Genomic DNA, 27,998 nt, shown 5'->3' on the forward strand with positions numbered 1-27,998 from the left:
CTTTCTGTTTGTAGCCTTTCGAGATGGAAGAGGTGAAGCGATCCCTCTCGAGCACTTGTGACAAGCTTGTACCCCCAAATCACGTTCTGCCACACATTCGGGCACAACAGCACAGACAACAATACAGAGTCATTTTTAAGCTCCTCTTTTTTCCCCACTGCAAAGTTTTGCACAAACTCCTAGCAGTTAAACTCAGCATTTGCAGGGATAAATCACAGCTGCAGGGAGAAGCTGTTTCCTCCCTGATGGGGAATGAAGAAGTGGGGCAAAATGCAGGCAGCGGGGTGGTGCCTGATAATAGCCCTCTCCTTTCTCTTTGGCCTCTGCGAGACTGCTCCAGGACTCCCTCTGCTCGCTCATGGCTGGTCCACTCTGCATTCCTCAGCATCTCCGCTTTCCCACGTCCCCTCTCCACATGGGTGCGTGCAACCGAGCTATTAACATTCCAGCCTCCCTGGCCCCTGGTGGGTGTAAAGGGATTTGTGCTGTGGCTTTTTTTTTTTTTTAATATTTATTTTTGAGAGAGAGAGACAGAGACAGAGACAGAGCATGAGCTGTTGAGGGAAAGAGAGAGGAGACACAGAATTCAAAGCAGAATCCAGGCTCTGAGCTGTCAGCACAGAGCCTGACGCGGGGCTTGAACTCACAAGCCAGGAGATCATAACCTGAGCTAAACCAACTGAGCCACTCAGGTGCCCCTGAGCTGTGGCTTTTGAGACCAGAAAGTCCACTGGAGTTGTCGGGGAACTAAGCTGAGGGGAGCAGGGAAGTGTCTCCAAGGCGGTGCTCCACACCCCTTCCCTGGAGTGTTGACTGGATACCTGGAGCTTGCAGTCCTCCCACACTTGCTCTGGCCTTGGGAGCTGCGTCTCTTTCCTCCTCACCTGGAGGAGAGCAACACGAGCTTCTCCTGTCCCACCTGAAGCCCACCTTTAATGATCTCTGGGTCCACCCAGGGCAGAGAGCAAAATCTTGTCCTCATTTTCCAAGCCTGCCTCCTAACCCTGGCCTAACAAATTTCTTGATCTTTTTAACAGAACTGCTGATTCCTGTGGATAGTCTTTAAATCCTGCTAACCAGCCTTGGGACTCTGTCTCTTCCAGTAAACCACGTGACAAATAGGATCGCATCATCTTTGCTGCCATAACTCTTGGGCTTTTAATATGCGTCTTTATTAATGAAAGCCAGACAGGAAAATCTCCAGCATAGGTGGTTAGACACTCCATAGATGAGGGAGGGGAAGAATGGATTTTCTTTGCTTAGATACAGGAGAAAAGAGACCACTACTTCCTTCTCTTCTCCCAGGAGGGAGAAAAACCTTTGTTGCTTGCAAACAGGATGCAAAGATCCAGGGTTCTCCCTCTGACCTTTTGGAACATAAATACATCTCTGCAGGAGCCAGAGCAACCCTGGTGGCTCCAGTTTTTATGACCTAGAGCTGTTTCCAAGGTCACGGGCCTCATTTGCCCTTGAAATGTAAACACACCTTCAGAGTTAGGTAAATCTCCCTACAGTTCTCTCACTACATAGTTGTAAATTAACTTAGCTGGGGATCTCAAGATTTCAACAACATTCTCCAGAAAGTTCCGGCTCTTCTAAGTCAAAGGTTCTGCTTCTCTTGCTAACAATTTGCTCCATTGTGCAATGATGGGAGCTGGACAGATGCAGGGTTCTCGTGGCCCAGGGTCCATGCTGCTCCGGGCACTCCCACAGGAATTGTCTTTGCTCCCCTGCAGCTCAGTTCAGGCACCATGCAGTGGGCTGCCAGGCAAAGATGTGAGGTGGCAGTGGGAAGAGGAGGCAGTGGCCTGAGAAAGAGGGCCGGCGAAGTGAGCAGCGTGTTGGTAGCAGGAGTACCGTCCGTGCTGCACTTGGAAGAGGGGATATTTCTTTTTTTTTTCTTTTTTTAAGTGTTTATTTTTGAGAGAGACAGAGTGTGAATGGGGGAGGGGCAGAGAGTGAGAAGGAGACACAGAATCCAAAGCAGGCTCCAGGCTCTGAGCTGTCAGCACAGAACCCGATGTGGGGCTCAAACCCATGAACCGTGAGGTCATGACCTGAGCCGAAGTTGGACGCTCAACTGACTGAGCCACCCAGGCATCTCAGAAGAGGGGATATTTCATAAGTAAAAGGAGAAGGTCAGTCGTAGACTCCTAGGCAGGAACAAGAGAGGACCAGAGAAGCAACAAGCTGGGAAGGAGTATGTTTAAAAGATGTGTTGGAGCCCCTTTTCTAGGCTGAAACTGCAGAGAGTGAGGAAAAGAGTGTGTTTGTTTTGAGTAGGGTAGGGAAGCCACGTCCGTGCGGAAGGCAAAGGGAGAAGTCAGCTAATCATTGCAGGTGGACCCTAGCGGTTTCTGCCTGGACACACAACGTGACATGTGCGAGCCCACACTCTGTGCCAGCGCGTAACCTGAGCAACCTGGCTGCCTCGGGGCAGGGGCAGGGATGGACGGCTCAGTGTGAAGCAGGTGGTTTGCTCCCAGAAGCAATGGTCCTATGACCCCACATGTAAAGATCAGAGCCACGGATGGTAAGCAAGGCCTACAGTCCCTTTTAAGATTTCTCAGGGTGGTGAACTTTTCATTCCTAAGGCAACGACCTTGTGAAAATGTGCTAAAGGCCTGCTGAGGTATGGACACATCTGCCCAGAAGTCGTGTGAAGCCTTCTGGGCTGAATAAAAGGGAATTCACAATCTTAAAATTGAAAAGTTTATGTCATTAAAGTCTCTAATAGCCTAGAAGTGTTTCTCAGTAAAACTACATTAATATGAATTGGCTGGAGTGGCTTTTATCTTTTAAATGTTGATATTTCAGGAGGCCAGGAGAATCTGTCATCAACTTGAACACAGCTGGAGCATAGCAAACAGTCTGGGAGGAGTGAAAGAGGCCATTGATTTAGAAACTCAGTGATGCCTTCCCGATTGGGGCAGGAGCTGTTCCCAGGTGGGAGAGGGGGCTGGCTGACCCCGGTGAGCGCCCTGCTCTGGGGGCCTGGGCACCTGCAGGCCTCCCTGGATTCTGGGGGGCAGGTCTTGTTCATTATTCTGGGTCACCTGACCCCCACCTCCATCAATAGGAGAGGTGCAAGCCAGGCTACAATTTTTGTGATGCTTTTGGTAAAGTGTACGTGTGTGTATAGTCTGGAGTAAAAGTCTGCACTAAGTTTGTATGTAATACAGAGCCTTCTCCCAGCTCCTGTCACCCCAGAACCCAGTCCTCTTTGGGGCAGAGGGCCTCTGCTGGGCTTAAGCCACCAACGCACAGACCAAGCTGTAGAGACCCCAGGGCGTAGGTGAATCCAGGCTCCCTCAGGACCAAAGGCAACTTTCTTCAACAAATGGCAGGGATTACTTACTCCTGAAACAGAAGTAGTGTTTGCCTTTTTAAATGCTGAGTTAATCTTACATTGATGTGAGCGGTGATACTGACTTATTGGCTCCATTTCACAAGACTTCCTTTCAGGAGAGATTGAAAGGCATCCCGTTCTCAGGGCTGTAACTGTAGATATCCATTTGGGGAGCGAGCTGTGCGGCTGTGACTGTTCTTATCTTCCCCTCTGTGGTTTCTACACGCAGTAGGGAAATCCTTCCTCGTCCCGAGGACAGTGCCTAGTGTAGCCTCTTTAGAACAGATTTCCCCAAGCAGTTAGAACTTAGCAATACTAGCTAAAGTTTCTGCTTCTCATCCATCTCGAGGCATGTTCCAGACTCGGCATGATAGGAGGAAAGCAGCAGAAGCCCTGACACCTTTTTTGTGAAGAGTGGTCAGTGTGGCATTCTAGCTCAAAGTCACCCGGCTGCTGTAGACTCCAGAAGCTTTACCCCAGCCCTCAGCAGGACAAACATTTCGCCCACAAGTAGAAAATCTGAGGGGGAAACAAATGTCAGAAGCCCCGACTAAGCATGTATTTTGCTGCATTTATAGAAAACCCTTTCAAAATGACACGAACACATGAGGGGTAGATTTGGTTCAGAACAAGAAGTTTGGAGGTAGGCAGCCTGGGGCCCGCGCAGTGGCTCAGCAAGGCTACCAGACAGAGCCCCGGGCTTTTCCTCTTTCTGCTTTGCCTTCTTTGAAGCATGGTCTTTTGACATCGCGTTTGTCGCTTAATGGTCACGAGATGGCTGTATCCTCTTCAAGATCCAGGCTGGAAGAGTCAAGAATGAAAAGATAAAAGTTGAAGGCAGGGCCTTTTCCTGGTGAGGCCTCCTCTAGCCATGGCAGCGCCTGCCTTTACCTCATGGACCCCAGCAATGTCACATGAAGAGAGGTGGCAAATGGAGTAATACGGTTTCCTGCCTCTCTACCTGAGGGAGGCAAGGAAGAAGGTGTTTGGGAATGTGTGTTGAATGTGCCAGCCTGCAATGTCTGCCTCACGGTGTCACAGTGAAATATTACTGAACAGAACAAAAAGAAGGCTATTTTTGGTATATTTATTTTGGTATATTTACCAATATAAATTTTTTTCTGTCAGATGGAGAGGAAGTCGTGGGCAGGACTGGTGTCTGGTCAAATAGGCTATGGGGGTTGGGAAGACAAAAAGTCAGGATTGGCTGAGAAATCCACCCACGTGCAGAACCAATGCCCTACATGAAAAACTTGGAGTGCTAATACCGACATGGAACAAGGGGTGGTCAGGCTTCATAGCCCTAATTTGAAAAGCAAAGTTAAAGACTATTAATATAGATAGGAGAACTGATGTGTGTCAGATCTTAGGCTAGGGTCTTTGGCATGTTTTCCCACAATAACCTTTGAGCCGGATATGGTTATTCATATTGGACCGTTGAGGTCACTAATGAATACTCAAAGAGGCACAGTCAGCAAGTAGAATTGGAGGATCTGAGCCCAGGTCTGCCTGACCAATTTCAGGGCCCCTTTTATTATCCAATGCTGCCTTAATTACCTGCAATGCCCCAGAGGGACACGCCTGTCTCTTCTTATTCATGACCCTGCCCAGGCATCCACAAACTTCTGATATGGCATTCAGGAGGGGGCCAGGAAGGCTGAGTCCCTGTCCTACCAATGATAGCCCTCCTGTCGGGCTGTGATGGCCTCCAACCACTGCTCTGATTCCACTAGAATCAGAGCCCTTGGAGTCCAAAACGGTGTTCTGTTCACAGTTGTATCTCCAGGAACTGGCATGTAGTGGGTAGTCAATAAATATTTGCAGGATAAGGAATGATTGAATGCCTGTGTTGTTAGAATACTACGAGTACCTAAGCTATGCCATGGTAGCCGCTCATTCAATGATGCGTCAAGTGGTCCCTACAGGAAGAAGAATGTAACGCCTGCTGATGGGTTCAGAGAACAATTCAGGGGAGAGTCCGTCAGCATCTGAGCCGCTCCTCCTGGCAGGATTTTGAAACACGGGCACAAGGGGATGAGAGTACAGACTCTTCAGGGAGAAGTCACCGCTGAAGGGTAATACTAGGTTTTGGAGAAAAGAGATTGCTGCCAAGCGTGACTGGGAAGAGTCAGGTTAAATTAACTAGATTGTCCACAGCAGTTCTCAGAGCCGTAAACAATGCCGCTGTGACTCCGGGTGGCGTTTCTTAAACATTCGGCCTTGGGACCCTTGCAGAGCATTTTATGGAATGAGTTTTCCACAGAACACATCTTGGGTGGCAAACACTGATCTAGCTGACCCCACACTCATAGACCAGGAAACTGAGACTCAAGAGAAGTGTTTTACCCAGAGCCACATAGCAGAACCTACACTGGAACCCCAGTCAGGCCCCTTGACCACCAGTAATTATACTTATTTGTAATTCGAAGACTGCATATAAAGGACAGCTTCTTTGTCACAGGGAGCTTTTATTTCTCTATTATCCAAGCAACAACCTCGGTGCTACACGTTTCCCCCAGTTTTGCACAGGGGTATTTTATATTTATCACCGTGACTCTGAGCTGCCAGTTCACTGTCATTGTGTGTGTGGCCTCCAGACACTTGGGAAGGTTTACCTTAAATTGGTCCTAGGTTTGCCTGGAGGGCAAAGAAAATATATTCTCCTGCGCGGCCATTTTCAGGGAGATCCAGGACTGCTGCAGTTTACAACCCGAGCCTCCCGTCTCAGGTGTTCCTCGCCCCAGCCCTTCTGTCTGCTGAGGTAGGCAGGGTGGTGCCCCGGACTTGTCGGCATCCAAATCCCTGGAACCTGTGGATATGTTACCTTATGTGGCAGAGGCGCTTTGCAGATGCAATTAGGTTATGGACTTTAGGAAGATTATCCTGGATTATCTGGGTGGCCGCAATCTAATCACATGAGCCCTTTAAAAGCAGAGAATTTATCAGGCTGGAACAGAAAAGAAGCCACAGGAGGGCAAGTCAGAGAGAATCAGGGTGTACAACAGACTCGATGCTGTCTTTGAAGATGAAGGGGGCAACGTGACAAATACAGGTGGCTTTAAATTGCTGAGAAGAAGCTCTCTTCTGACAGCCGTCAAGGGAACGGGGACCTGAATCTTAAATCCTCTGTGACCACAGGGAACTGAATTCTGCCAAAAACCTGAATGAGCAAGGAATGAGACTCTCCCCAGAGCCTCCAGTTAGAGCTGGGCCATGGGGCCCAGAGCAGAGGAACTACGGGAGCCCAGGGGACTACTGACGCGTAGACTGCGAGATAATAAATTTGTGTTGTTTTTTTTTAAAAATTTTTTTAATGTTTTATTTATTTTTGATGCAGAGAGAGACAGAACATGAGAGGGGGAGGGGCAGAGAGAGAAGGAGACACAGAACCAGAAGCAGGCTCCGGGCTCTGAGCTAGCTGTCAGCACAGAGCCTGATGTGGGGCTCGAACCCACGAAAGTGACATCTGACCTGAGCCGAAGTCGGAGGCTTAACCGACTGAGCCACCCAGGCGCCCCACATTTGTGTTGTTTTAAGCTAGTAAATTTATGGTAGTTAATTTCGACAGCCTGAGAAAACTGACACCCCTGGGGTAAAATCAGGAACACATCCAAAATGGAAGCCTCAAGGGACGGGAGGTTAGGGAAGGGCACCACTTTGGGCTGAGGGCTGAGTTTTAGTGTTTTTTAAAAACTCAACCGGCCAGGTTGAGTCAGGCCCATCTTCCCTCCCAGCCTGGTGTCCCTGTATCTCTACCCAAAATGAGGGTGGTCGTGGGGGAAGGGTGCTAAAGGCCAAAAGGCTCCTCAGAGTAAGACCACCTCTGTGTCTTTTCTATACCCCGTGTTCTGTCTGACGACTGAATTGTAGGGTCGAAAACCTTTGCAACTCGATTGAAAGAGGTTATTAGTGGCTTTATCATTTGAAAAGAAAGGGGCCGCTAATTCACAAACCCAACAGGTTGAAGTGTGGTTATTACAGAAGACAAGCAGTAGGGACTCCTGGTGTTGGACCAGCCCAGGCTTCCAAGGGAAAGGCATTTCTCTAGGAGTTCAAAATAAACATCACTGTGCTTGAGAAAGAATTTCGGCTTCCACGCAGATAACCTGACTACCCTTAAATCTACAACCCGTTTCTGAGTCTTGGTACTCTTTAGTTACTAAATGTGGAGGAAAGTGTTTGCATTCTTTTTTTTACTAAAATAAAAGGGAGACCTGGAGAAGGACTTGGTTTTGCCAGTCTGAAATCTTTCTTTTTGTTTCTATTTTGTTTGATTTTCTCAACCTATTTAAGGTTCTAACACAAGAGATCTAATTATTTAAAGCCACGGAAATTTTTGCACTGCGTCTTATCTCTGATGAGATACACATTGTTACAAATACTTTCATTTTTAAAAGTACAGGATTAATTTTAATGTTAAAGAATTCTGGAAATTCTGTCTTGGATAAAAGGGCAGTTTAAAAATCAGGGAAGCTTCTTAGATTACTTAGAACAAAACATCTTTTTTTTTTTAATTAAACTTGAGCGTATCTGCAGGCTGTTTTATTCATGCTCTATTGTCATCTCTAATGCCCGTAGAAGATACCTTTCCCACAGTGTGATTCAATACGGGCACCCAGAAGGATGGTCTCAGATTTCATGTGTCCGGGTAATTAGCTGAGTTTGAGTGGCTCGGTGAAACCGTTTGAAGGTCAATAATGCATGAATTTCTGGCACACTGCCTAGCACTGAGTCCATAAACATGTATAGGGACTAAACAGTTTTATAGGAGAGAAAATGTTATGTTTTAAATATGAAGTGAATGATGTTAGGATCAGTTTTGCCTAGAATTTTTTGGCAAATTCAAATTTTAGTGGGACACAAAAAAGTTCTGATGTGAGTGCTTTCCAAATTTTCAAAGTGGTCTTTCCTCTGTTTTGCATACTTGGCAGTGCAGTCTCTTATGACCTTTATAAAGGTACTAATTTTAGTACCCCCAATTAAAATGTCAGAATTTAGGGGTGCCTGGGTGGTTCAGTCGGTTGAGCCTCTGACTTCAGCTCAGGTCATGATCTCGCGGTTTGTGGGTTCGAGCCCCACATCAGGCTCTGCGCTGACAGCTCAGAGCCTGGAGCCTGCTTCGTTCTTCTCTCTCTGCCCCTCCCCTGTTCATTTTCTGTCTCTCAAAAATAAATGTCAAAAAAAGATTTTTTTTTTTAATTAAAAAAATGTCAGAATTTAGACCCCATGAAGAGGACCCTTGGAATTTGTATAGGTGTCTTAAAATCACAAGATAAATGTAAATATGGCATGGTATTTCATTTTTTCCCCTAAAGGGAGAGTTTTTATAGAAAAGTTTAATTTTGGCCCTGAGTGTAACTGGAGCATTCAGATAGCAAAATAAAAGTCAGTTTCAATAAAGATGGTTTTGGCCATTTGTGGGAAAGTGGATGGACCTTGAGGGTGTCATGCTAAGCGAAATAAGTCAGGCGGAGAAGGACAGAAACCATATGTTTGCACTCATAGGTCTAACAGGAAAACAGGAGAAGCCTAATGGAGGACCAGAGGGAGGGGAAGAGGGAAGGAGAGTTGGGGAGAGAGAGGGACGCAACACTTGAGAGACTATTGAATACTGAAAACGAACTGAGGGTTGGAGGGGAAGGAGGGGGAGAAGATGTGGTGGTGGTGATGGGGGAGGGCACTTGTGGGGAAGAGCACTGGGTGTTGTATGGAAACCAATTTGACAATAAACTATTTTAAAAAAAAATAAAGATGATTTTTCCTTCTGAAGTTTTTTCGGTGGACAAGGCAAACGCAGGACTGGGCCAGTCAGATCACCACTTGATTTTGGTTCTTTCTCACTGGGAAGGCAGAAGATCACACGGTTTCTTTGCATCTGACTCTTTCCTCCAAAACGGTTGATTCTAAACCTCCCTCCAACTTATTGGTAACCACTTTCAAGATGTGGAGCGAATATGTTTGAACCTCGGTAGTGCTGCCTGGTGCCCTGGCATCCGACGCCCGCTCCGGGTGCTGGGACTGATCACTGTCACACTTCTGTTGGCCTGTGCCCCCCACGCCCACTAATCCTGGAAAACTAACCTCACTGGACCGGCCGCTATGCTGACACCAGTGCTCCCATTTATGTGAGTGCAAAGTTTAGGCTTGTTTAATTTTACTAAAGCTTCCAGCTGGTGATCTGTATCGGGCAGATTTAGGAGTCCGCTGTCCCTGGTTGAAGGTGTCTCCAGTACCACAGTCTGAGGGGACAATTTCCTTGGTCGACTCCAGCTGCCTTGCCTGGGTCCAGTGAAAGGCCATCTTGCTGTATCTGTATTTGTCGTGAGTGTACCTCTTGGTATTTTGCACTGGGGTATGAGTATTTATGCCTCACCAATTAGCCAGGAAATGGCTCATTTATCGCCACTTTGCTGACAGAAAACAGCCAAGATAGGATATTGTTCTAGAGGCCTTCCACCGGAGGCATATGGAGGAGGCCTCTGTGTCCTGACAGAAAGAAGCTACCTCCTTTTCCTCAGAGTTTGTTTTGTTTTGTTTATGTTTTGTTGTATTTTTCCCTCAGAGTTTTAATGAGGACTTTGCACTGGATCATTGGGGACATACTGTCTCACCAACCCCGGGAGCAAGCCTCACTTGCAGGGTTCGGCCATCAGCTAGGGCCACTATTATTAGGCATCAGGCCAGGGATTGATTGCCTGGGGTTAGACGAACTACCGTCCGTCTCACAGGAGTCTGATTCCAGTCACAGTTGTAGGATTCCAAGCTATGACGGACCTGCTTGTCAGCCTGTGACGGTTCAGAACTCCATACTTCCATTTCTGATTCCATACTTCTACACACAACATACATTTAATTTGCCTTATGCTGTTTTTTCCCTTCTCCTCAAAAGTGGACTTTTAAAGAATGATTGTTTTAAACTCATTGTAATTTGGAAAATCAAAAAAATGTGTAAATACCAACTAAATCCTTTGGGAGTACAGCAGGGTAGCAACAAAATGTCCTCCCAGAAAAGATGGTGTTTAATGTAGTAGGCACCAATATATATGGTTCGACTTTGTTGTTTTTGTCAAAGCAGTCTTTCAGCCTAACTGCTTTTCCCATTTCTGCAGCACCCAGGAGTGCAAGACTGTGTAAACAGAGAGAACATTGTTGTGAACTGTTTACTCTGGGCCACAGCCTCTCTTAGCCTTCTGATCCCTGCTACAGGTCAAGGGTCAAAGGTCCACAACAGGCCTGGGCTTAAGGGTGCTCTTCAATTACTCCATAGTAATTGAGGATAAAGCCAAAGGATTGCCTTTTTCTTACTGTGAAATCTGGTCACATCTTTACGTGAGATCTTCTATGCAGAAAGTTGGTATTTGGTGGAAATCTCTGTTAAGGGTTATTAACTGAAAGAAAAAGGATTGCTGTAGCGTGAAAGTGATTCCTGCATCTGTCACAAATGTTCCCATGTCAGGCTTCACTATGCTTTCCTGCACAAAATACTCTTGATTTATGCACCTTAAGATGTATCTTAGCAACGGCTAGGAATGAAATGTAGTGAGAAACTTTCTCTAGGCTTTGTTTAGAGGGAGCACCAAGGCAGAGGTTAAATGCAATTTAACACATTCTCTAAAATGCAATTGACGTATTGCTGTATTAATTTTAAGGAGAAAGAAAAAGGCAATTTGATTTCCTGGTTGATATATTTATTTACTCTTAAAATACTCATTCCCACACCGGGGTAGGAATGATGAGTACAATTTATAAGAGTGTCTTTGAATAAGAAGTTGCTTGGGGGATGCCTGAGTGGCTCCGTCCATTAAGCATCTGACTTGGGCTCAGGTCACGATCTCATAGTTTGTGAGTTCGAGCCCTGCGTCGGGCTCTGTGCTGACCGCTCAGAGCCTGGAATCTGCTTCAGATTCTGTGTCTCCCTCTCTCTCTGACCCTCCCCTGCTTGTGCTGTCTCTCTCTGGCTCTCAAAAAAAAAAAAAAAAAAACCATTTCAAAAAAAATTTAAAAAGTTAAAAAAAAAAAAGAAAGTGGATTTTGTGGTTTGAGCAAAACTTTTTAGGTTTTGCCTTATACTTCACCAATACTTCAGCCCTAATCTTTCTAGGAGAGAACTTTCTTCTCCCTCTTTTTGAATTAAGGACTTCTAGTCCACATGGAATTCCGAGGGGGCAGAGGTAATCAATACGAAATCACATACGAGAAAAAAGTCACTTAAGACTGTTTTGGGAGATGAGGAAGAAAGATATAGACAAGTTTAAAGTCACTTTTTTCGGGGCGCCTGGGTGGCTCAGTTGGTTAAGCTCCGGCTTCGGCTCAGGTCAGATCTCACGTTCGTGGGTTGGAGCCCCGCGTCGGGCTCTGTGCTGACAGCTAGCTCAGAGCCTGGAGCCTGCTTCCGGTTCTGTGTCTCCTTCTCTCTCTGCCCCTCCCCCTCTCATGCTCTGTCTCTCTGTATCAAAAATAAATAAAAAATTTAAAGTCACTTTTTTCAAATGAAGCATGTAGAGTTATGTTAAAGAAGCATGGAACTATTTGAAATTGTATTTTAATCCTATGTTTGTTTCTGGTTGAGGAGGGAGATGAAAGAAAAGAAAATAAACCCCAGATGATGAGGGAAAAAAGAAAGGCAGAGAGGGAATGAAGAAAGGTAGAGACTTATTACCCTCAGCCTAGAGGTAGAGTTTCTAGGAGCATTTTGAGGTTTAGGTCAGCTAACATCCCACTGGATAGTAAGCTTCAGAACATCATCTTTTATCACTGCCCTTAGAAACATTAATCGATTAGCCATTCGTCCCAGCTTCTCAGAATGCGCTGAGTGTCCTGGCGTCATCCAGTGGAATAGCCACGAGTATACAAGAGGAGATCCTAACCGAGGCTGCCACAGCAGACAGCAGTTCTGCTGTGTTGTGACCCTCCAAGTTGGGAGGTCCCCCAGCGTGCCAGACAGAGAAGCCTGAGTACACAGGGAAACAGACCAACGTTAGATACAACAGCAGACTGCTCATCGTTTCCTTCGACAGTCCGTCTTATGCAGATACAGCGCGTACTGTGGGCCACTCACCAGCTCTGGCTACAACCCTTCATACCTCGCCAGTCCTCACCGCCTTCCTTCCCACTCAATAACCAGTACAAAGTACTGGCTTCTCCACTACCACTAGGGGAGTCAACTGCATAACCAAGTTTTCTCAATTCTTTGGCTTCCTTTTGGCTACACTTGTCTCCCCATGCAGCCCCAGGGCCATGTTTATTTGTTGAATGGTTCCCCACTTTAACACTGCTGTCATCAACTGGCTAACCCTCTACCATTCCAAGTGGACCTCACCTGGGAAGTTGTTAGAAATGCAGAATCAGAGGCTCCGCTTCAGATCTTCTGAATCAGAATCTGCACATTCGCACAACCCCCTGGGGATTCTTGTATGCACATTAAAATTCAAGAAGCACCGCTGGCCTCTCTGGCTCTCACCCTTTTCTATGCCAGATTGCCACTTCAGCTGCCAGATACCAGACTTCAGCCCCGTGGGACTCCTTCATAATCTTTGTGTTCATTTTTAAATTTAGTATACTCCAAGAATAGCTCTTCAAACCCCCTTTCCACTCTTCATCTCCTCATTCCTGGTTTTTTTTTTCCCTCCTCCTAGTCCTACCCTTTCTTTCCCTGCCTTAACTTTACAGAGATCAGATAACCTTGTTGTGCTAATTTATTTCCTTCTCTTCTTCATTATATTTCTGGTCTTCTACCACCCTCTATTTTCAGATCTCAGATGATAATTTCTTTCCTATTTCTAAGGCAGTTCTTGTACTCGTGCCTTTAATGCATTTTTTCTACTTCGCTCTTTTGGGATCTTGCTATCTAACCTTTCTCTCTCCCAGAATCATGTACCCAGTTTGCACTAAGCCCTTCCTTTTGATTCCAAATGTGCAGAGATCTTCTTTTAAGAAAATCTGAACATACACACACATTCATGTTCACTTGATCTTCCCCCTTGCTGGTTTGTGTTGTATTTTTCCTCTTTCACATTCAGATTTTTCCAACAAACTGTGTAGAACAGTGGTTTGTAATTGGGGCAGTTTTGCCTTCCCCTGCTTCTGGGGAAATTTGGCAATGTCTGGAGTATGGTTGCTGCAGCTGTGGGAGATGCTGCCGGCATCTACAAGTGGGTAGAGGCCAAGGATGCTAGTAGACATGCTCCAATGCACAAGACAGCCCCACACAAGAAAGAATTATGTGGCTAGGATGACCGACCATGTTGGTTTGGCTTTGACTTTCTCAGTTATCATACTGAAAATCCTGTGTCCCAGGAGACCCCTGAGTGTCTCTGGGGATGGTTGGCCACCTTATATCATGCCACAAATGTCAAAAGTGCTAAAGTTAAGAAACCCCACTCTTTGGGGCACCTGGGTGGTTCAGTCGGTTGAGCGTCCGACTTTGGCTCAGGTCATGATCTCACAGTTCGTGGGTTTGAGCCCCACATTGGGCTCTGTGCTGACAGCTAGCTCAGAGCCTGGAGCCTGCTTCGGATTCTGTGTCTCCCTCTCTCTCTGACCCTGCCCTGCTCATGCTGTCTCTCTCTCTCTCTCTCTCAAAAATAAATAAAAAACATTAAAAAAAAAAGAAAGAAAGAAACACTGCTCTAGAAGGAGGATCCATTAACTTTACTTTTTCTCACCAATTCCCTTCCCTTCAACCTGACATTTAGTTTTGATATTCTTTTCTATTAAAACAATTCTGAGGAAAGTTACCAATGGTTCCTTCCAATCACGAAATCCAATGGCTGTTTTCCTCCTCCCTCAACCTTTTTGATCTTGTTCAAGCTTTTTTTTTTTTTTTTTTTTTGCGTTTTCATTCTGGTCCCCAGACAAGCACCCCTGCCCATCTAGCAGGCATCTCCATCTTGTCTGGTTCTCAAGATTTATTTAAGGCAAAAGGTACAAGGACCAGAAAGAACAGTAAATGATTTCTCATAGATAAGTTTTACAATTTTAGTCACAGGCACTCATGGTGTCATAGGTATTTTTACAAAACCTCAGGTCTAGCCTCAAGGAAGCGTCCTTTCACCAAGAGGCAAACAGCATTGTTTAGTAAAGGTCAGTTTTTTATGAGTAAAGGTCATTAAGCTGTTTATAACTCTAAGAGAAAGTTCCCATAAAACAAGTTCTCAGGAGATATGCTTGCTCTCATAGTCCCAAAGATGACGGATACATTTTATGCAGTAGTGACTCTCACAAAGGCATTCAGGCCCAGAAGGTATTCAGTTATCCGTATTGCTTAAGGGAAAGTTATGTGTTGCATTAGGGTGTATCTAGTTTACTTATCTGTTCCCAAACCAGGGGCAGTCACGTCTCAGGGACAGGGCAGGGGGCAGGCAGCTCCTTGACATTAATCAGCAAAGTATTTTGAGGTTTGGTGCCCAAGAAGAAATGAAAGTTTCAAGAGGGTAGATTTTGGGAACTATCTGGGGGCAAGAGACCGTGCAAGCTTGCCGTACCCTCACCAGGAATTTTCACTCTACCGGTGAGTTTAAATAGCTCCCAACATCTCCCCCTTTTCTATTTTTTTAAATGAAAAGTAATTTCACAATAATTCTGTGAAATCTTCAATTGACAAAGCGACAAAAGCAAAGTAAAAGGCATAAGATGAGCACCAATATACTGGCCGCAATGCCAGTGTTTGTCAGGAGTGAGACCAGTTCCTTGGACCTAAAAAAGTTTTGTAGTTCCTGAAGGAAAGAGGCTTCAACCTGGGAGGGAGAAGTGAAAGTGGAAGAGACATTGGTGGCCCGATTTTTTTCGTGAAGGAACTGTGAGAGCAGAATTGATCTCCTGCACTACCTGTAATCCATAATCATCATGCAGGGAAGGGTTAGTTTAACAGACTCTTCCATTGAAGGCACATTGCTCTTATAAATGGGGCCCAGATTAGAGGCAATTAATACCAATAGAACATCCTATCCATAAGAGGAAGGTGAACATAAACAGGAATTTTTTTGTTGTTTCCCCAACTTTCTGGGGCAACATTTGTCAATCCAATGGCAAAGAGTCAGGACAGTTTATCTTATTAGACTGGTGATTCCTCAGGCTTCTGCTGTGCTAGACCAGCCAGCTTCCGGGGTATGGCTGGAGCAGGGCTGGAGATCTCATCTCAGGAGTCTGAGTCTTTTTGAGGATCAGTTTAAGTGGTTGACTGGATCTGGATCACCTCACCAGGTTGAGGGTTCTTCTGAGTTGGCCTCCTTAACTCCAAAGTGATGCCTGAAACTTTAAAAAGGGCTCCAGAGGTTCAGACAGGTGACTCTCACAGATTACTGGCGCCATTTTCAGGGTGGCAGGAAAGACAAGAGTGTCTCCCCAGTTCCCAAGACCTAGATGTCCATGGAAGTGCATTTTGCTCCTTGACCTCGAGGGTGGGAGCTGTTCAAGCATTTTAACACTGTTGCTTTACTATTCATTTTGGAGCATTTTATTCTCCTACTTTTGGTTCTCTCCCTTCTACCCCCATTATGGGGCCTTCTTTCTTTTGTGGGTCCCTGTTTCTATTCTCTTTCTCTCTTTCTGTCTTTTTTTTGTTTTAAGTTTTTTAATGTTTTTTAAAATTTATTTTTGAGAGACAGAGACAGCGTGAGCAGGGGAGGGGCAGAGAGAGAGGGAGACACAGAATATGAAGCAGGATCCAGGGTCTGAGCTAGCTGTCAGCACAGAGCCCAAGGCAGGGCTCAAACCCATGTACCATAAGATCATGACCTGAGCTGAAGCTGGACGCTTAACCAACTGAGCCACCCAGGCGCCCCCCCCCCCTCTCTTTTTATGGGATGAATGGCTTTATTTATTTACTTGTATTTTTTTTGAGAGAGAGAGAGAGAGAGCACACATGAGTAGGTAGAGGGCCTGAGGGGGGGGGAGAGAGAGAGAGAGAGAGAGAGAGAGAGAGGGAGAGAGAGAGAGAATCTTAAACAGGCTCCATGCTCAGTTTGGAGTCCCATGTGGAGTTCCATCCTTCAACCCTGGACCATGACCTGAGCTGAAATCAAGAGTGGGATGCTCAACTGACTGAACCACCCAGGTGCCCCGATTATCTCTTAACTGGAGACAATCCCATAGTCCAGTGTTCCTTGGCTATCGTCCTTACTCTCCTACTGAAGAATTTACCCACTCCATAGTTTCAGATCGCATCTGTATTAGTTGATTCCCAAATCTCTTTCCTGAGTCCTAGTCTTTCATGACCAAGTATTTGATGGATTTCCTTGGATGTTCAGCAGAATCTAAAACTCTAACGTGAGTAATAGCAAGTTAAGGACATTTATTTAATATGCTGGGAAGGAGGAATGACAATATGGTCTAGCTTACATTTCCAGTCGGTCTTCCATTTGAGTCTGATATAACCCATTAGTGCCATCCAACCAGGATAATTCCATTCACACTTTTATATACCTTGTCCTTTCCTCCTTCCATGATTTTGCTCCATGTCTTTGTGCTTTTGGAAAACATTTCTGCACTTTCCTTCTTTCAAATCTTCCTAATTATTCCAATAAGGAAAATGTGGAATGATGAAAATACTGGATTAGGAGTCAAAAAACCTATTCCTGTCACTTTATTTGCTGTCTGACCTTGGGACAATTTCTTGAACTTTCAGAAGTTTTTCCATATATTTAAAATTTTTTTATTTATTTAAAAATTTTTAAAAACATTTACTTACTTTTGAGAGAGAGAGAGAGAGAGAGAGGAGAGAAAGAGTGGGGGAGGGGCGCAGAGAGGAGACACAGAATCCGAAGCAAGCTCCAGACTCTAGCTGTCAGCACAGAGCCCGACACGGGGCATGAACCCATGAACCTCAAGATCATGACCTGAGCCAAAGTTGAATGCTCAATCGACTGAGCCACCCAGCTGCCCTGAAGGTTTTCTATATTTTAAATCAAGAAGAATCCCATGCCTGCCTGCCTGCCTCAGTTAGCTAATATGAAAAAAGAATGCTTTGAAAGATGAGAATTACCATATAAGCAAGCATTGCCCGACCTGTACTCTGATAGCACTTTGTGCCTTTCATCTGGGGACTTACTATCTCTTGTGTGTAAAGTAGTACCACAGTCTACACACTTCTTAAAAAGTAGGGACCCTAATGTAAGCCTTTTTCTTCTATGCCTTCTATCACTGTACAAGTCATGTTAACAGAGTCTCAGGAAACACTGATGAGAAAAAACAGCAATTCCATGTCCTATGCAGTTTTTATTCTTGATTCACTAATTCCAAATATGTTTTACTACACATTTGTCACCTTTTGTTTTTTTCTTTCTTAATCTCCAATTTAGGTGATGTCCTTCCAGTGCAAATGAATCCGATAGTTCAGTCTCAGTTTATACCCTTGGCTGAAGTGCTTTGCGGTGCTGTGTCTGATATGAATGCTGCCCAGATTGTGGTGACACAGGAGTCCCTGCTGGAGCATCTGGTGGAACATTACCCAGGTAGCACAGTGGCTAGTGTTCTCTGTTAGTTTCTTGCGTGCGTTTGCTTTCTGTTTATGCGTCATTTTTAAAGAAGGATTTCAACAGTTAAAAACATTTTTTAAGGTGTATTTATTTATTAATTTTTGTTTTTGAGAGAGAGAACGAGCTGGGGAGGGGCAGAGAGAGAGGGAGACAGAGAATTCCAAGCAGGCTCGGTGCTGTCAGTTCAAAGCCCAACGTGGGGCTCAAACTCATGAACCGTAAGATCAAAACCTGAGCTGAAGTCGGACGCTCAACCAACGGAGCCACCCCAGGCGCCCCGATTTATAAATCATCTTAAACATGTAAATAAACTGGGCGATATCTACTTTTTTGTATTAGAGCCCTGCTAGGAAAATGCTTGCATCAACAAATAAGGGTATTTCTTTTAGTTTTCAAAGGAACTTTTTCAAAAATAATGTTTATGACAACAAATCAGGTTGTAGAAAGAAGCGCAAAGCAAAACAAGGGAAAGTTTATCTCCCCCGCCCCCCACCGCCATCATGTCCTTCCATTGCCTCCTCTCAAAGGTTATCAGACAGCTTCTGTTATCTTTTCCTGTGTATATTTTCATAAATTGTATTTGAGCATATGTGTTCTTTTTTATAACATAAATTGGATCTTTTTATTTTTAATGTTTATTTTTGAGAGACAGAGCATGAGCTGAGGAGAGGCAAAGAGAGAGGCAGACACAGAATCAGAAGCAGGATCTAGGCTCTGAGCTGTCAGCGCAGAGCCTGATGCAGGGGTTGAACTCACAGGCCATGAGATTATGACCTGAGCCGAAGTTGGATGCCTAACCAACTGAGCCACCCAGGCACCCCAGATTGGATCATTCTTTACATTCTCTCTGCCCCTTGCCTAGGTTAAAACATATTTTAGAAATCTTTCTGTATTATTATATATCGATCTATCTCATTCTTTCACAGCTGCTTTGATATCCCAGTACATGAATGTAGAAGAGTATTTTTTAATTAATTTTTAATTATTTAAAATATTAATTAATTTAAGGATTATTTTTTAAGCAATCTGCACCCAACGTGCAGCCAGGCACCCCTGTAGAAGAATATTTAAAAATTTTTCCCATTGTGAAATATGCTCCTTGTAGAAAATCAAGAATATCTAGAAAAGTAAACACTTATGGTACCACCATAGAAGGAAATCAATGTTAATATATTGATATATTTTCTTCCAGTGTTATTCAAAGATGTATTCACAATATAAATATAATTTTGAATGTTGCTATTTGGAAAAGGGAATTTTTTTTAGTTTATTTATTTTGAGAGAGGCAGAGACAGTAGGAGCAGGGGAGGGGCAGAGAGAGAAGGGGAGAGAGAGAATCCTAAGCAGGATCTGCACTGCCAGCATGAACTCCAAGGCAGGACTAGAACCCACGAACCATGAGATAATGACCTGAGCTGAAACCAAGAGTCGGATTGCTTAGCCAACTGAGCCACCCAGGCGCCCCTCTTTTAACTTAATTTTTAATTTTATTTATTTTTGAGAGACAGAGTATGAGTGGGGGAGGGGCAGAGAGAGACACACACAGAATCCGAAGCAGGTTCTAGACTCTGAACTTTCAGCACAGAGCCCAATGCTGGGCTGAACCCATGAACCATGAGATCATGACCTGAGCTGAACTCAGATGCTTAATGGACTGAGTTACCCACGGGCCTACCCATCACAAATTTAGGTGTTCTTTTCAAGAAAGCATTTTTTGAAGAGTTTTGAAAATAATCAGTCTCATTGTTTAAATCTTAATAAGAATCTAAAGACAAAATGAAAACCAGCTTGCACCGGGGGAGGGCAAACTACCTAACATCTATATGATGATAGATTTTAAACTAGGAAGGTAACAAATCCTTTTCAAAGAAACTCCTAGGGAGGTGTGTGGGTGACTCAGTCAGTTGAGGACTGGACTCTGGCTCAGGTCACGATCTCATGGTTCATGAGTTTGAGCCTCACATGGAGCTCTCTGCTGTCAGCGCAGAGCCTGCCCTGCTTTGGGTCTTCTGTCCCCCTCTCTCTGCCCCTCCCCGACTTACACTCTCTCAAATAAAAAAATAAAAATAAATTTATGATGGGGTAATATAACTTACTGTTTGTATTTGAATGGACTCAGATTGTTTTTCTCTACTCAGTCATTAACTTAGCCCTCTGTCTTTGTGTGGACCAAAATATATTCCTATTTTTCAATTAAGTTGTGACTATTATTCATGCCTCCTTGGCATTTTTAATTACACATATTGTGTTACAGTTAGCTCTGGGTTCATCAAGCAAGTGTGTGGTCATTACTGAGTTACTGACTTCACTCATCGAAATGTTTTTCATTCAAAATGTATCATGTAATGAAATGCTTGTTTGTTCTAGGCATCGCGGTTCCATCTCCAGATATTCTTTATACCACTCTGGGAACTCTGATTAAAGAAAGGAAAATTTATCACACTGGAGAGGGGTACTTCATAGTCACTCCTCAGACTTACTTCATTACGAATATAACCCCCCATGAAAATAAGAGAGACCTATCGGATGAAAGCCACCAGATGCCAACTTGCATTACTTATCTGGTGAGCGTGGAGAGCTGTGCAGATTTGGCCAAAGAAAATGCTGCCCCCATTTCCCACTGTCAGTCTTGCCGGTGTTTCCCTGATCTGTCCACTCAGGAAGTACGGGAAACACCAGCTGCTGCAGAAGTGACTAGAAAAAGCCAGAAAGATCTGCAGGAATCCAAATCTTTGGGACAGAATCAAGCCGTTTCTGTGTCTGAGGAGAATCACGTCGGTGAAAGCACGAAACCTTTACCATACACAAAAGACAGAGAAAAAGGCAGGAAGTTTGGCCTTAGCCTCTTTTGGCGTAGTATATCCAGAAAGGAGAAGGCCAGAATAGAGCACAGTAGTTTCTCTGCCCAGTTTCCACCGGAAGAATGGCCTGTTCGAGATGAAGATAACTTGGACAATATCCCGAGAGACATTGAACATGAGATTATCAAGCGAATTAATCCCATTCTGACTGTTGACAATTTAATCAAACATACCGTCCTAATGCAAAAATACGAAGAACAGAAAAAATACAATAGCCAGGGCACTTCCACCGATATGCCTACGGTCAGGCATAAATATCCTTCAAAAGAGGGAGTTAAGAAAAGGCGGGGCCAGTCTGTAAGGCCTCGAAGGCTGGGCCATTCTCATAGGGATAGACACAAAGCCAGGAGTCAGGGAAGTGAGCCTCCGCCAGGAAGCGTTAGACCAGAGAAACACCCCCGCCTCCCTGCTGCACAGCCAGCCTCCAGGATTCAAAGCCCAAACGAAGCAGTAGTGCAGAAACCACTTGATGAGAATCCATCAGTACTAGGTTCCCATCTGCTTTACAAGAAGCGAATCAGTAATCCTTTCCAAGGTTTGTCTCACCGAGGGAGCCCGGCAGCCAAAGGGTACAACATCCAGACCAGTGATCTGAAACCCAGTCATACTGGACCAAAGGGAAAGCCTTTCCAAAGGTCAAGGTCTTTGGATGCCCCAAGAATCTTGGAGAGTAAAGGAAAACAGCCACGTACTGAACAATGTAAAGATAAACTGACAGCCGAACCCGTTTCTATGCATAACGCTACGGTCAAGTCTATCGGTGATGGTTTTAGGGATCCCCTCTTGAATCACTCTCAGCGTAGTGTTTTGCAAAATGGTAGTAAATGTTGCTCCTTTAGGGAAAGCCTGAAGACGTACGATGTGTCTGGTGGAAAAAACGAGGTAATCCCTGAGGTCTTGAGGAAAAGTTATTCTCACGTTGACGCACTAGGGGACGCAAAAGGAACACAGGATGTGCTGCCATCGCGAGGTTCCTCCTCTCTAGGCCATGCTTCCTCTGCTTGTAGACTACTTGATAAAACAATACACCAGTTCCAAAATCTTGGTCTTTTGGATTTCCCAGTTAGTGAGAACTATCTGAGACAACCTGAGAGACAAGATGGAGACTCAGAAGAAACACTCGTAAGAAAGGCATTTGTCCAGGAAGCACAGACTGTGAGCCCAGAAAAGGAAGGGCCTCCTGACGATAACCAGGCCTTGTATCAGAACCAAGTGGAAGATGACGATGGAGCCTGTAGTTCATTATATCTGGATGAGGAGGACTTTTCTGAGAATGAGGACTTATGTCAAATGCTGCCTGGTCACATTCAGCATTCCTTTACAGAGGGAAGCACGTGGAATCATTTAGGAAAACCAAAGGGGCCTGAAAGATCTCTGACTGAGTACAACCGCAAAATACACAGGTCTGAGCCTCAGGTGCTTAAAGGAAATGAGTGTTACAAACCCACTGGGTTGGTCACTAACCCGGGTGAAAGCCAAACCCCTAATCTCTCTGCTGAAAGCTGTCGCCTCAGTTCAGGCACTTGGCCCAGTTTTAACTATGAAGAGGGACCCAGCGGTGCTACATGTGTGCAAGCCTCAGCAAACACTGATGAAAGTATATTTGATTACTATGGCACGAGGAAAGCCAGTTCTGAGACTGAAACCCTGCATGGCTGGGTTGGTGACACAGAAAAGAACCCAGCTAGCTGGAGTCAGGGTGCCCAGAATCCGGAAGTGAGAAAACAGTTCACGCACAAGTTAGAACTTTTCAACCCTTCACATATGCCAGTGTTGGCTCAGGATATCCAACATGAACACAGTCATCTGGAAGGAACAGAAAATCATAGCATGGCAGGAGACAGTGGAATAGATTCTCCACGGTGAGTGTATATAACAGTGTTTGGTTAGCCGCTATTCCTCAGGAATTATTATAATCAAGGGGGTACTGAATTACCTAGTAAGGGACTCCCCTGAATACAGTTAAAAAAAATTTTTTTAATGTTTTTATTTATTTTTGAGAAAGAGAGACAGCGTGAGCAGGGGAGGATCAGAGAGAGAGAAAGACACTGAATCCGAAGACAGGCTCCAGGCTCTGAGCTGTTAGCACAAGAGCCCAATGTGGGGCTTGAACCCACGAATCATGAGATCATGACTTGAGCTGAAGTTGGACACTTAACTGAGCCACCCAGGCGCCCCTCCCCTGAATATGCTTTTAATAGTGATGGAATTCTGCCACCTTTTACTGAATAAATTGTGTAAAGGTAAAGTGAAATCTCTTACATAATAGGATAGAGTTCATTTTGAATGTGAACCAAAATTTGTTCCACTACTCCTAAATCTTGAATTATTTATAAATATAGGGAGGAGCTGTTATAAATGAAGCACTTCCTGAACCACAAGCTGGAAGTTTTCGCTTATATTTCTGGTTCTACGCAGGTTCAGAAGGAGATGCAGCTACTTCTCACCAATATTTTCCATGTTAATTTGTTTAAATTAAACATTGTTCAGATTATGAAAGCAATATGGTCATAGTAGAACATTCGAGAAATACTGAAAAGCATTTTAAAAAACATCATATATGGAAACTAATTTGACAATAAACTACTTAAAAATAAATAAAAATAAAAAATATAAAACACCATATAATCACCCTACCATTTAGATTAGATGTGTTTAAAAAATCCTCTTATATTTGGTATATTTATAACACTTCAGTCTGAACTTATTGATCTATATATTTTGTCTAAATGTTTTACCTATACTGTACTTACTATTTTGCATAGTGCTTTTTGGGGGTACAGTGTGAACTTTCCCTTCAGGTTATTAAAATAGCTTTCAAAAAGTCATCTTAAAATTTGGCATACATCTTTACTTTTTTTATTATACAAAAGTATGATGTACTTCCTTTTGAAAAATAAAGCAATATAGAAATGTAAAAGGTGAAACTGACAGCCTGCACTCCCCAACCTTTTCCGTTGCCTTCCTGTTGAGGTGACCTAAACATTGTTGACAGCGTGGCTCATATTTTTTTGGGCTTTTTCCTGCGCATTTAAAAAATATAATTATTTTTTAACAACAGATCACACAGAGCTGTGGTTTTCTTTTTTCACCTAATGTATCATGGATACCCTGCAAGCAATATACACAGATGCAACTCATTCTTTTTTTTTTTAATGTTTATTTTTGAGATAGAGAGACAGAGACAGAGCGTGAGCAGGGGAGGGCAAAGAGAGAGTTCCACACAGATCCAAAGCAGGCTTCAGGCTCCAAGCTGTCAGCACACAGCCTGACGCCGGGCTCGAACTCACAAACGGGGAGATGACCTGAGTGAAGTTGGTTGCTTAACCTATTGAGCCACCCAGGTGCCCCCAACTCATTCTTTTTTTTTAATTTTTAAAAAATCTTTATTCATTTTCATGAGAGAGACAGAACACAAGCAGAAGAGGGGCAGAGACAGAGAAGGAGACACAGAATCTGAAACAGGCTTCAAGCTCTGAGCTGTCAACCAATGCGGGGCTTGAACTCAGGAATGGTGAGATCATGACCTGAGTCAAAGTCGGATGCCCAACTGACTGAGCCACCCAGGCACCCCTTAATGGCTGCTTAGTATTCTGTCATGTGGACTGTAGTATTTACATAACTATTATCTTCCAACCTTTGACATTTAGATTCCCGATTTTTTTTTGCTGTAATAAATCAAACTTCATTGGATTGTTTTTACGTATAAATGTTTATAGACATTTCTAACTCTACCTTAGGCTAATTTCCTGGAGGTCTGCATTTTTAAGAAATATATCTTTACTTCTTATTTGGAAACATCTTTTCTGCTTGAAAGAATTGTTTAATTCATATCAAGTCTTTTTCTTTTTTTGAGAGAGAGAGTGAGTGCAAGCAGGGGAGGGGCAGAAAGAGAGGGAGAGATCAAGAATCCCCAGCAGGTTACGCATTGCCAGCACAAGCCTGTCGCAGGGCTTGAACCCACGAACTGTGAGATCACAACCCAAGCCAAAACCAAGAGTTGGAGGATTAACCAACTGAGCCACCCAGGTGCCCTTTGTATCCAGTCTTTAAAGCACACTACATATTGTCTCCAAAGTAAACAATGGTAGTGTAAGAAAACAAGCTATGGGTTCCCTTTCTCTTGGGCAAAAGCAGAGACAGAGGGTTGACCAGAACCTTATAAAACAAAGACCCTTGCTTATAGTCCTTGGGCATTTACTTTCAAATGTCCCCTCTCGGTAAAGAGCTTTTTTATTTTTAATATTTTATTTATTTTTGAGAGAGAGAGAGAGACAGACAGACAAAATGAGCAGAGGAGGGTTTGAGAGAGAGGGAGACACAGAATCTGAAGACAGACTCCAGCTCTGAGCTAGAGAGCCTGATGCGGGGCTTTAACCCACAAACTGCGAGATCATGACCTGAGCTGAAGCCGGATGCTCAACCGACTGAGCCATCCAGGCGCCCCTAAAGAGAGCTTTTCTACTATTCTTTGCTTCTAATCTTATATTCTTTTTTTTAAAATTTTTTAAATGTTTTTTCATTTATTTTTGAGAGACAGAGACAGACAGCGCGAGCAGGGGAGGGTCAGAGAGAGAGAGGGAGATACAGAATCTGAAGCAGGCTCCAGGCTCTGAGCTAGCTGTTAACACAGAGCCTGACGCAGGGCTCAAACCCAGGAACTGCGAGATCATGACCTGGCTGAAGCTGGACGCCTAACCAACTGAGCCACCCAGGCGCCCCTCTAATCTTATATTCTAATAAACTTTTACCTGCTGCTAAAAAAATGCAGAAACAAAAACAAAATCAAACCCAAAGCAGATAAGGGAAATTGCTCCTTGACTTGCAGGTCAAGGACATGCAAGAATTTAAATTTGTGAAATCTTAGAAAGCAGAGTTGCACAGCGGAAGCGTGCTGGGCCCATAAATTTGTGAAATCTTGAGAAATTTAATTTCTTAAAAAATTGCCTATGATATGCTTCTCTTAAAAGTCTTAAAAGTATAATAAAAAAAAAGGGAAGATAGCATTTGGACATCAACTTTGTGCCATAATTATCACATGAATTAGAAGAACAAGGAAGACCAATAAGATGTTGCTGCTGCCCATAGGAAATTTGCACTTTAGTTGAGTAGACCAACAAAAAATAAGCAGACAAATTGAACTCAAGAACAAAGCAGAGGGCACCTGGCTGGCTTAATAAAACTCATGTTGCGGGTAGAATTTACTTAAAAAAAAAAAAAGAACGAAGTGGAAACTCTTTATAATTGTCAAAGAGATGTGGAATTAAGAGTAATGAGGGGCGCCTGGGTGGCTCTGCTCCCCTGCTTCGGATTCTGTGTCTTCCTGTCTCTCTGCCCCTCCCCCTCTCATGCTCTGTCTCAAAAATAAAGAAAACATTTTTTAAAAATTAAAGAAAAGAGTAATGAGCGTTTTGGGGGAATACTTATTGGAGGATACATTTTTGAGGCAAATCTTTTTTTTTTAATATTTTATTTTTGATACAGAGAGAGACAGAGCATGAGAGGGGGAGGGGCAGAGAGAGAAGGAGACACAGAACTGGAAGCAGGCTCCAGGTTCTGAGCTAGCTGTCAGCACAGAGCCTGATACAGGACTTGAACCCACGAATGTGAGATCTGACCTGAGCTGAAGTTGGAGGCTAAACTGACTGAGCCACCCAGGCACCCTTCCTTTTTTTTTTAAGTATGGTGATATTAGTTTTTATTTTTTTAAGTTTATTTATTTTGAGAGACAGAGAGAAAAGGGCAGAGGAAGACACAGAGGGAGAGAGGAGGAAAAAAAAATCTCAAGGAGGCTCCGAACTGTCAGCAAAGAGCCCGATGTGGGGCTCAATCTTGGGAATCATGAGATCATGACCTCACCCAACACCAAGAGCCCTTTGGTTAACCAACTGAGCCACCCACGAGCCCCCAGCCATATCTTACTGTAATGAGCAAGTGATGGAGAGGATGCAAGGTGGGAAAAGGGGAATGTCAGAAGCAAAATGCCCAAACAGTAATGTGACTTGACTGAAGCAAGGCAGATGTGTTAGATAAAGGACTAAACTAACCTACAGCTCCTTGGCAAGGAACATTGTCAATATGAAAAATATTATGCTTGGCTTTTCTCTTTCTTATGACTTCTCAAAAAAGAAACAAATTACACAAGAAGATACAGGTTACTTCACTTGTATAGAAGAGTTTTTTAGGGAACTTATTCTTTGTCGTTTTTGTTAAATTTATTTATTCATTTAAGTAATCTCTACACCCAGCTTGGGGCTTGAACTTACAGCCTCAAGATCAAGAGTCACACGCTCTTCTGACTGAGCCAGACAGACCCTATGGAGCTTCTTGTTTATGACTAGAATATAATTGATTTGGGATCTGAGAAGATGTTCAAAAAATATGAACTTCTTGGAAAGCAGTTGTCAAATAATTGAGGTGCTATTGTGAAGCCTTTAAAATATAAGGAGCACTTCAGGGGTGCCTGCGTGGCTCAGTCAGTTAAGGTCTGACTTTGGCTCAGGTCATGATCCCATGGTTGGTGGGTTCAAGCCTCTGTACTGACAGCTCAGAGCCTGGAGCCTTCTTCAGATTCTGTGTCTCTCTCTCTCTCTGCCCCTCCCTTGCTCATGCTCTTTCTTTGTCTCTCTTTAAAAAATAAATAAGCGTTAAAAAACAAAAAAAATAAGGAGCACTTTAGAGTTTTAAAGATTAACTCCTAAGTGTACCTTCGTGTTCGTAAATGTTATACTGCTTCTAAGTAACAAATGAAGGTATAATGCCTTGATTAGAAATCCAGGTCCCTTTGGAAAATAATAATTATGTTACTTTTAATATCTTTAGGGCACAGAGTCTGGCATCTAATAATTCAGTCATTTTGGATGGACTAAAAAGAAGACAGAATTTTCTGCAGAACTTTGAAGGCACAAAGAGCGGTCAAACACTCACATCCAATTCCTTACTACAACTAACTCCAGCCATAAATGTTTAATTCTTATTTTTCTTTGGAAAACTCTTTGGTAAAAATGTACAGCATTAATATAGTACATTTTAATCGACTAAGTATGGAAGAATTCTCTAAAGCCAAGCATAATAATGAGATTCTGTTAATCTCATTATATATAGTGTTCTCATTGCTGGTTTTCCCCCTTTTTTGACATTTTAAAGCTTTTTTAAAAGATGATTTCGCTATGAACTTATTGGAAATATATAGATTTTTTGCAATTAAGAAACTATAAAATACTTGGTCCTTTTCCAATTAAATATAATTAACTCAAATTTTCAGACATTAATTTCTCAACTATATAGGGTGCTCATTCATTTACTAACCCAGTA

General features: G+C 43.7%; 1 protein-coding gene across 1 annotated transcript; it reads left to right on the plus strand.

Moving 5' to 3' along the window:
• The first annotated feature begins 23 nt into the window (after positions 1 to 23).
• On the plus strand, positions 24 to 27,862 carry STOX1 (storkhead box 1). Its single transcript, XM_029919682.1, has 6 exons — positions 24 to 419; positions 1,737 to 1,853; positions 12,266 to 12,389; positions 17,647 to 17,799; positions 20,191 to 22,546; positions 27,507 to 27,862. The coding sequence occupies exons 1-6, from the start codon at positions 24 to 26 to the stop codon at positions 27,652 to 27,654; spliced, it is 3,294 nt and encodes a 1,097-aa protein (XP_029775542.1). The 3' UTR covers positions 27,655 to 27,862.
• Positions 27,863 to 27,998: the final 136 nt, after the last annotated feature.

The sequence above is a fragment of the Suricata suricatta genome, chromosome 2 (assembly GCF_006229205.1).
Source record: "Suricata suricatta isolate VVHF042 chromosome 2, meerkat_22Aug2017_6uvM2_HiC, whole genome shotgun sequence".
In the NCBI taxonomy this organism is placed as follows: Eukaryota; Metazoa; Chordata; class Mammalia; order Carnivora; family Herpestidae; genus Suricata; species Suricata suricatta.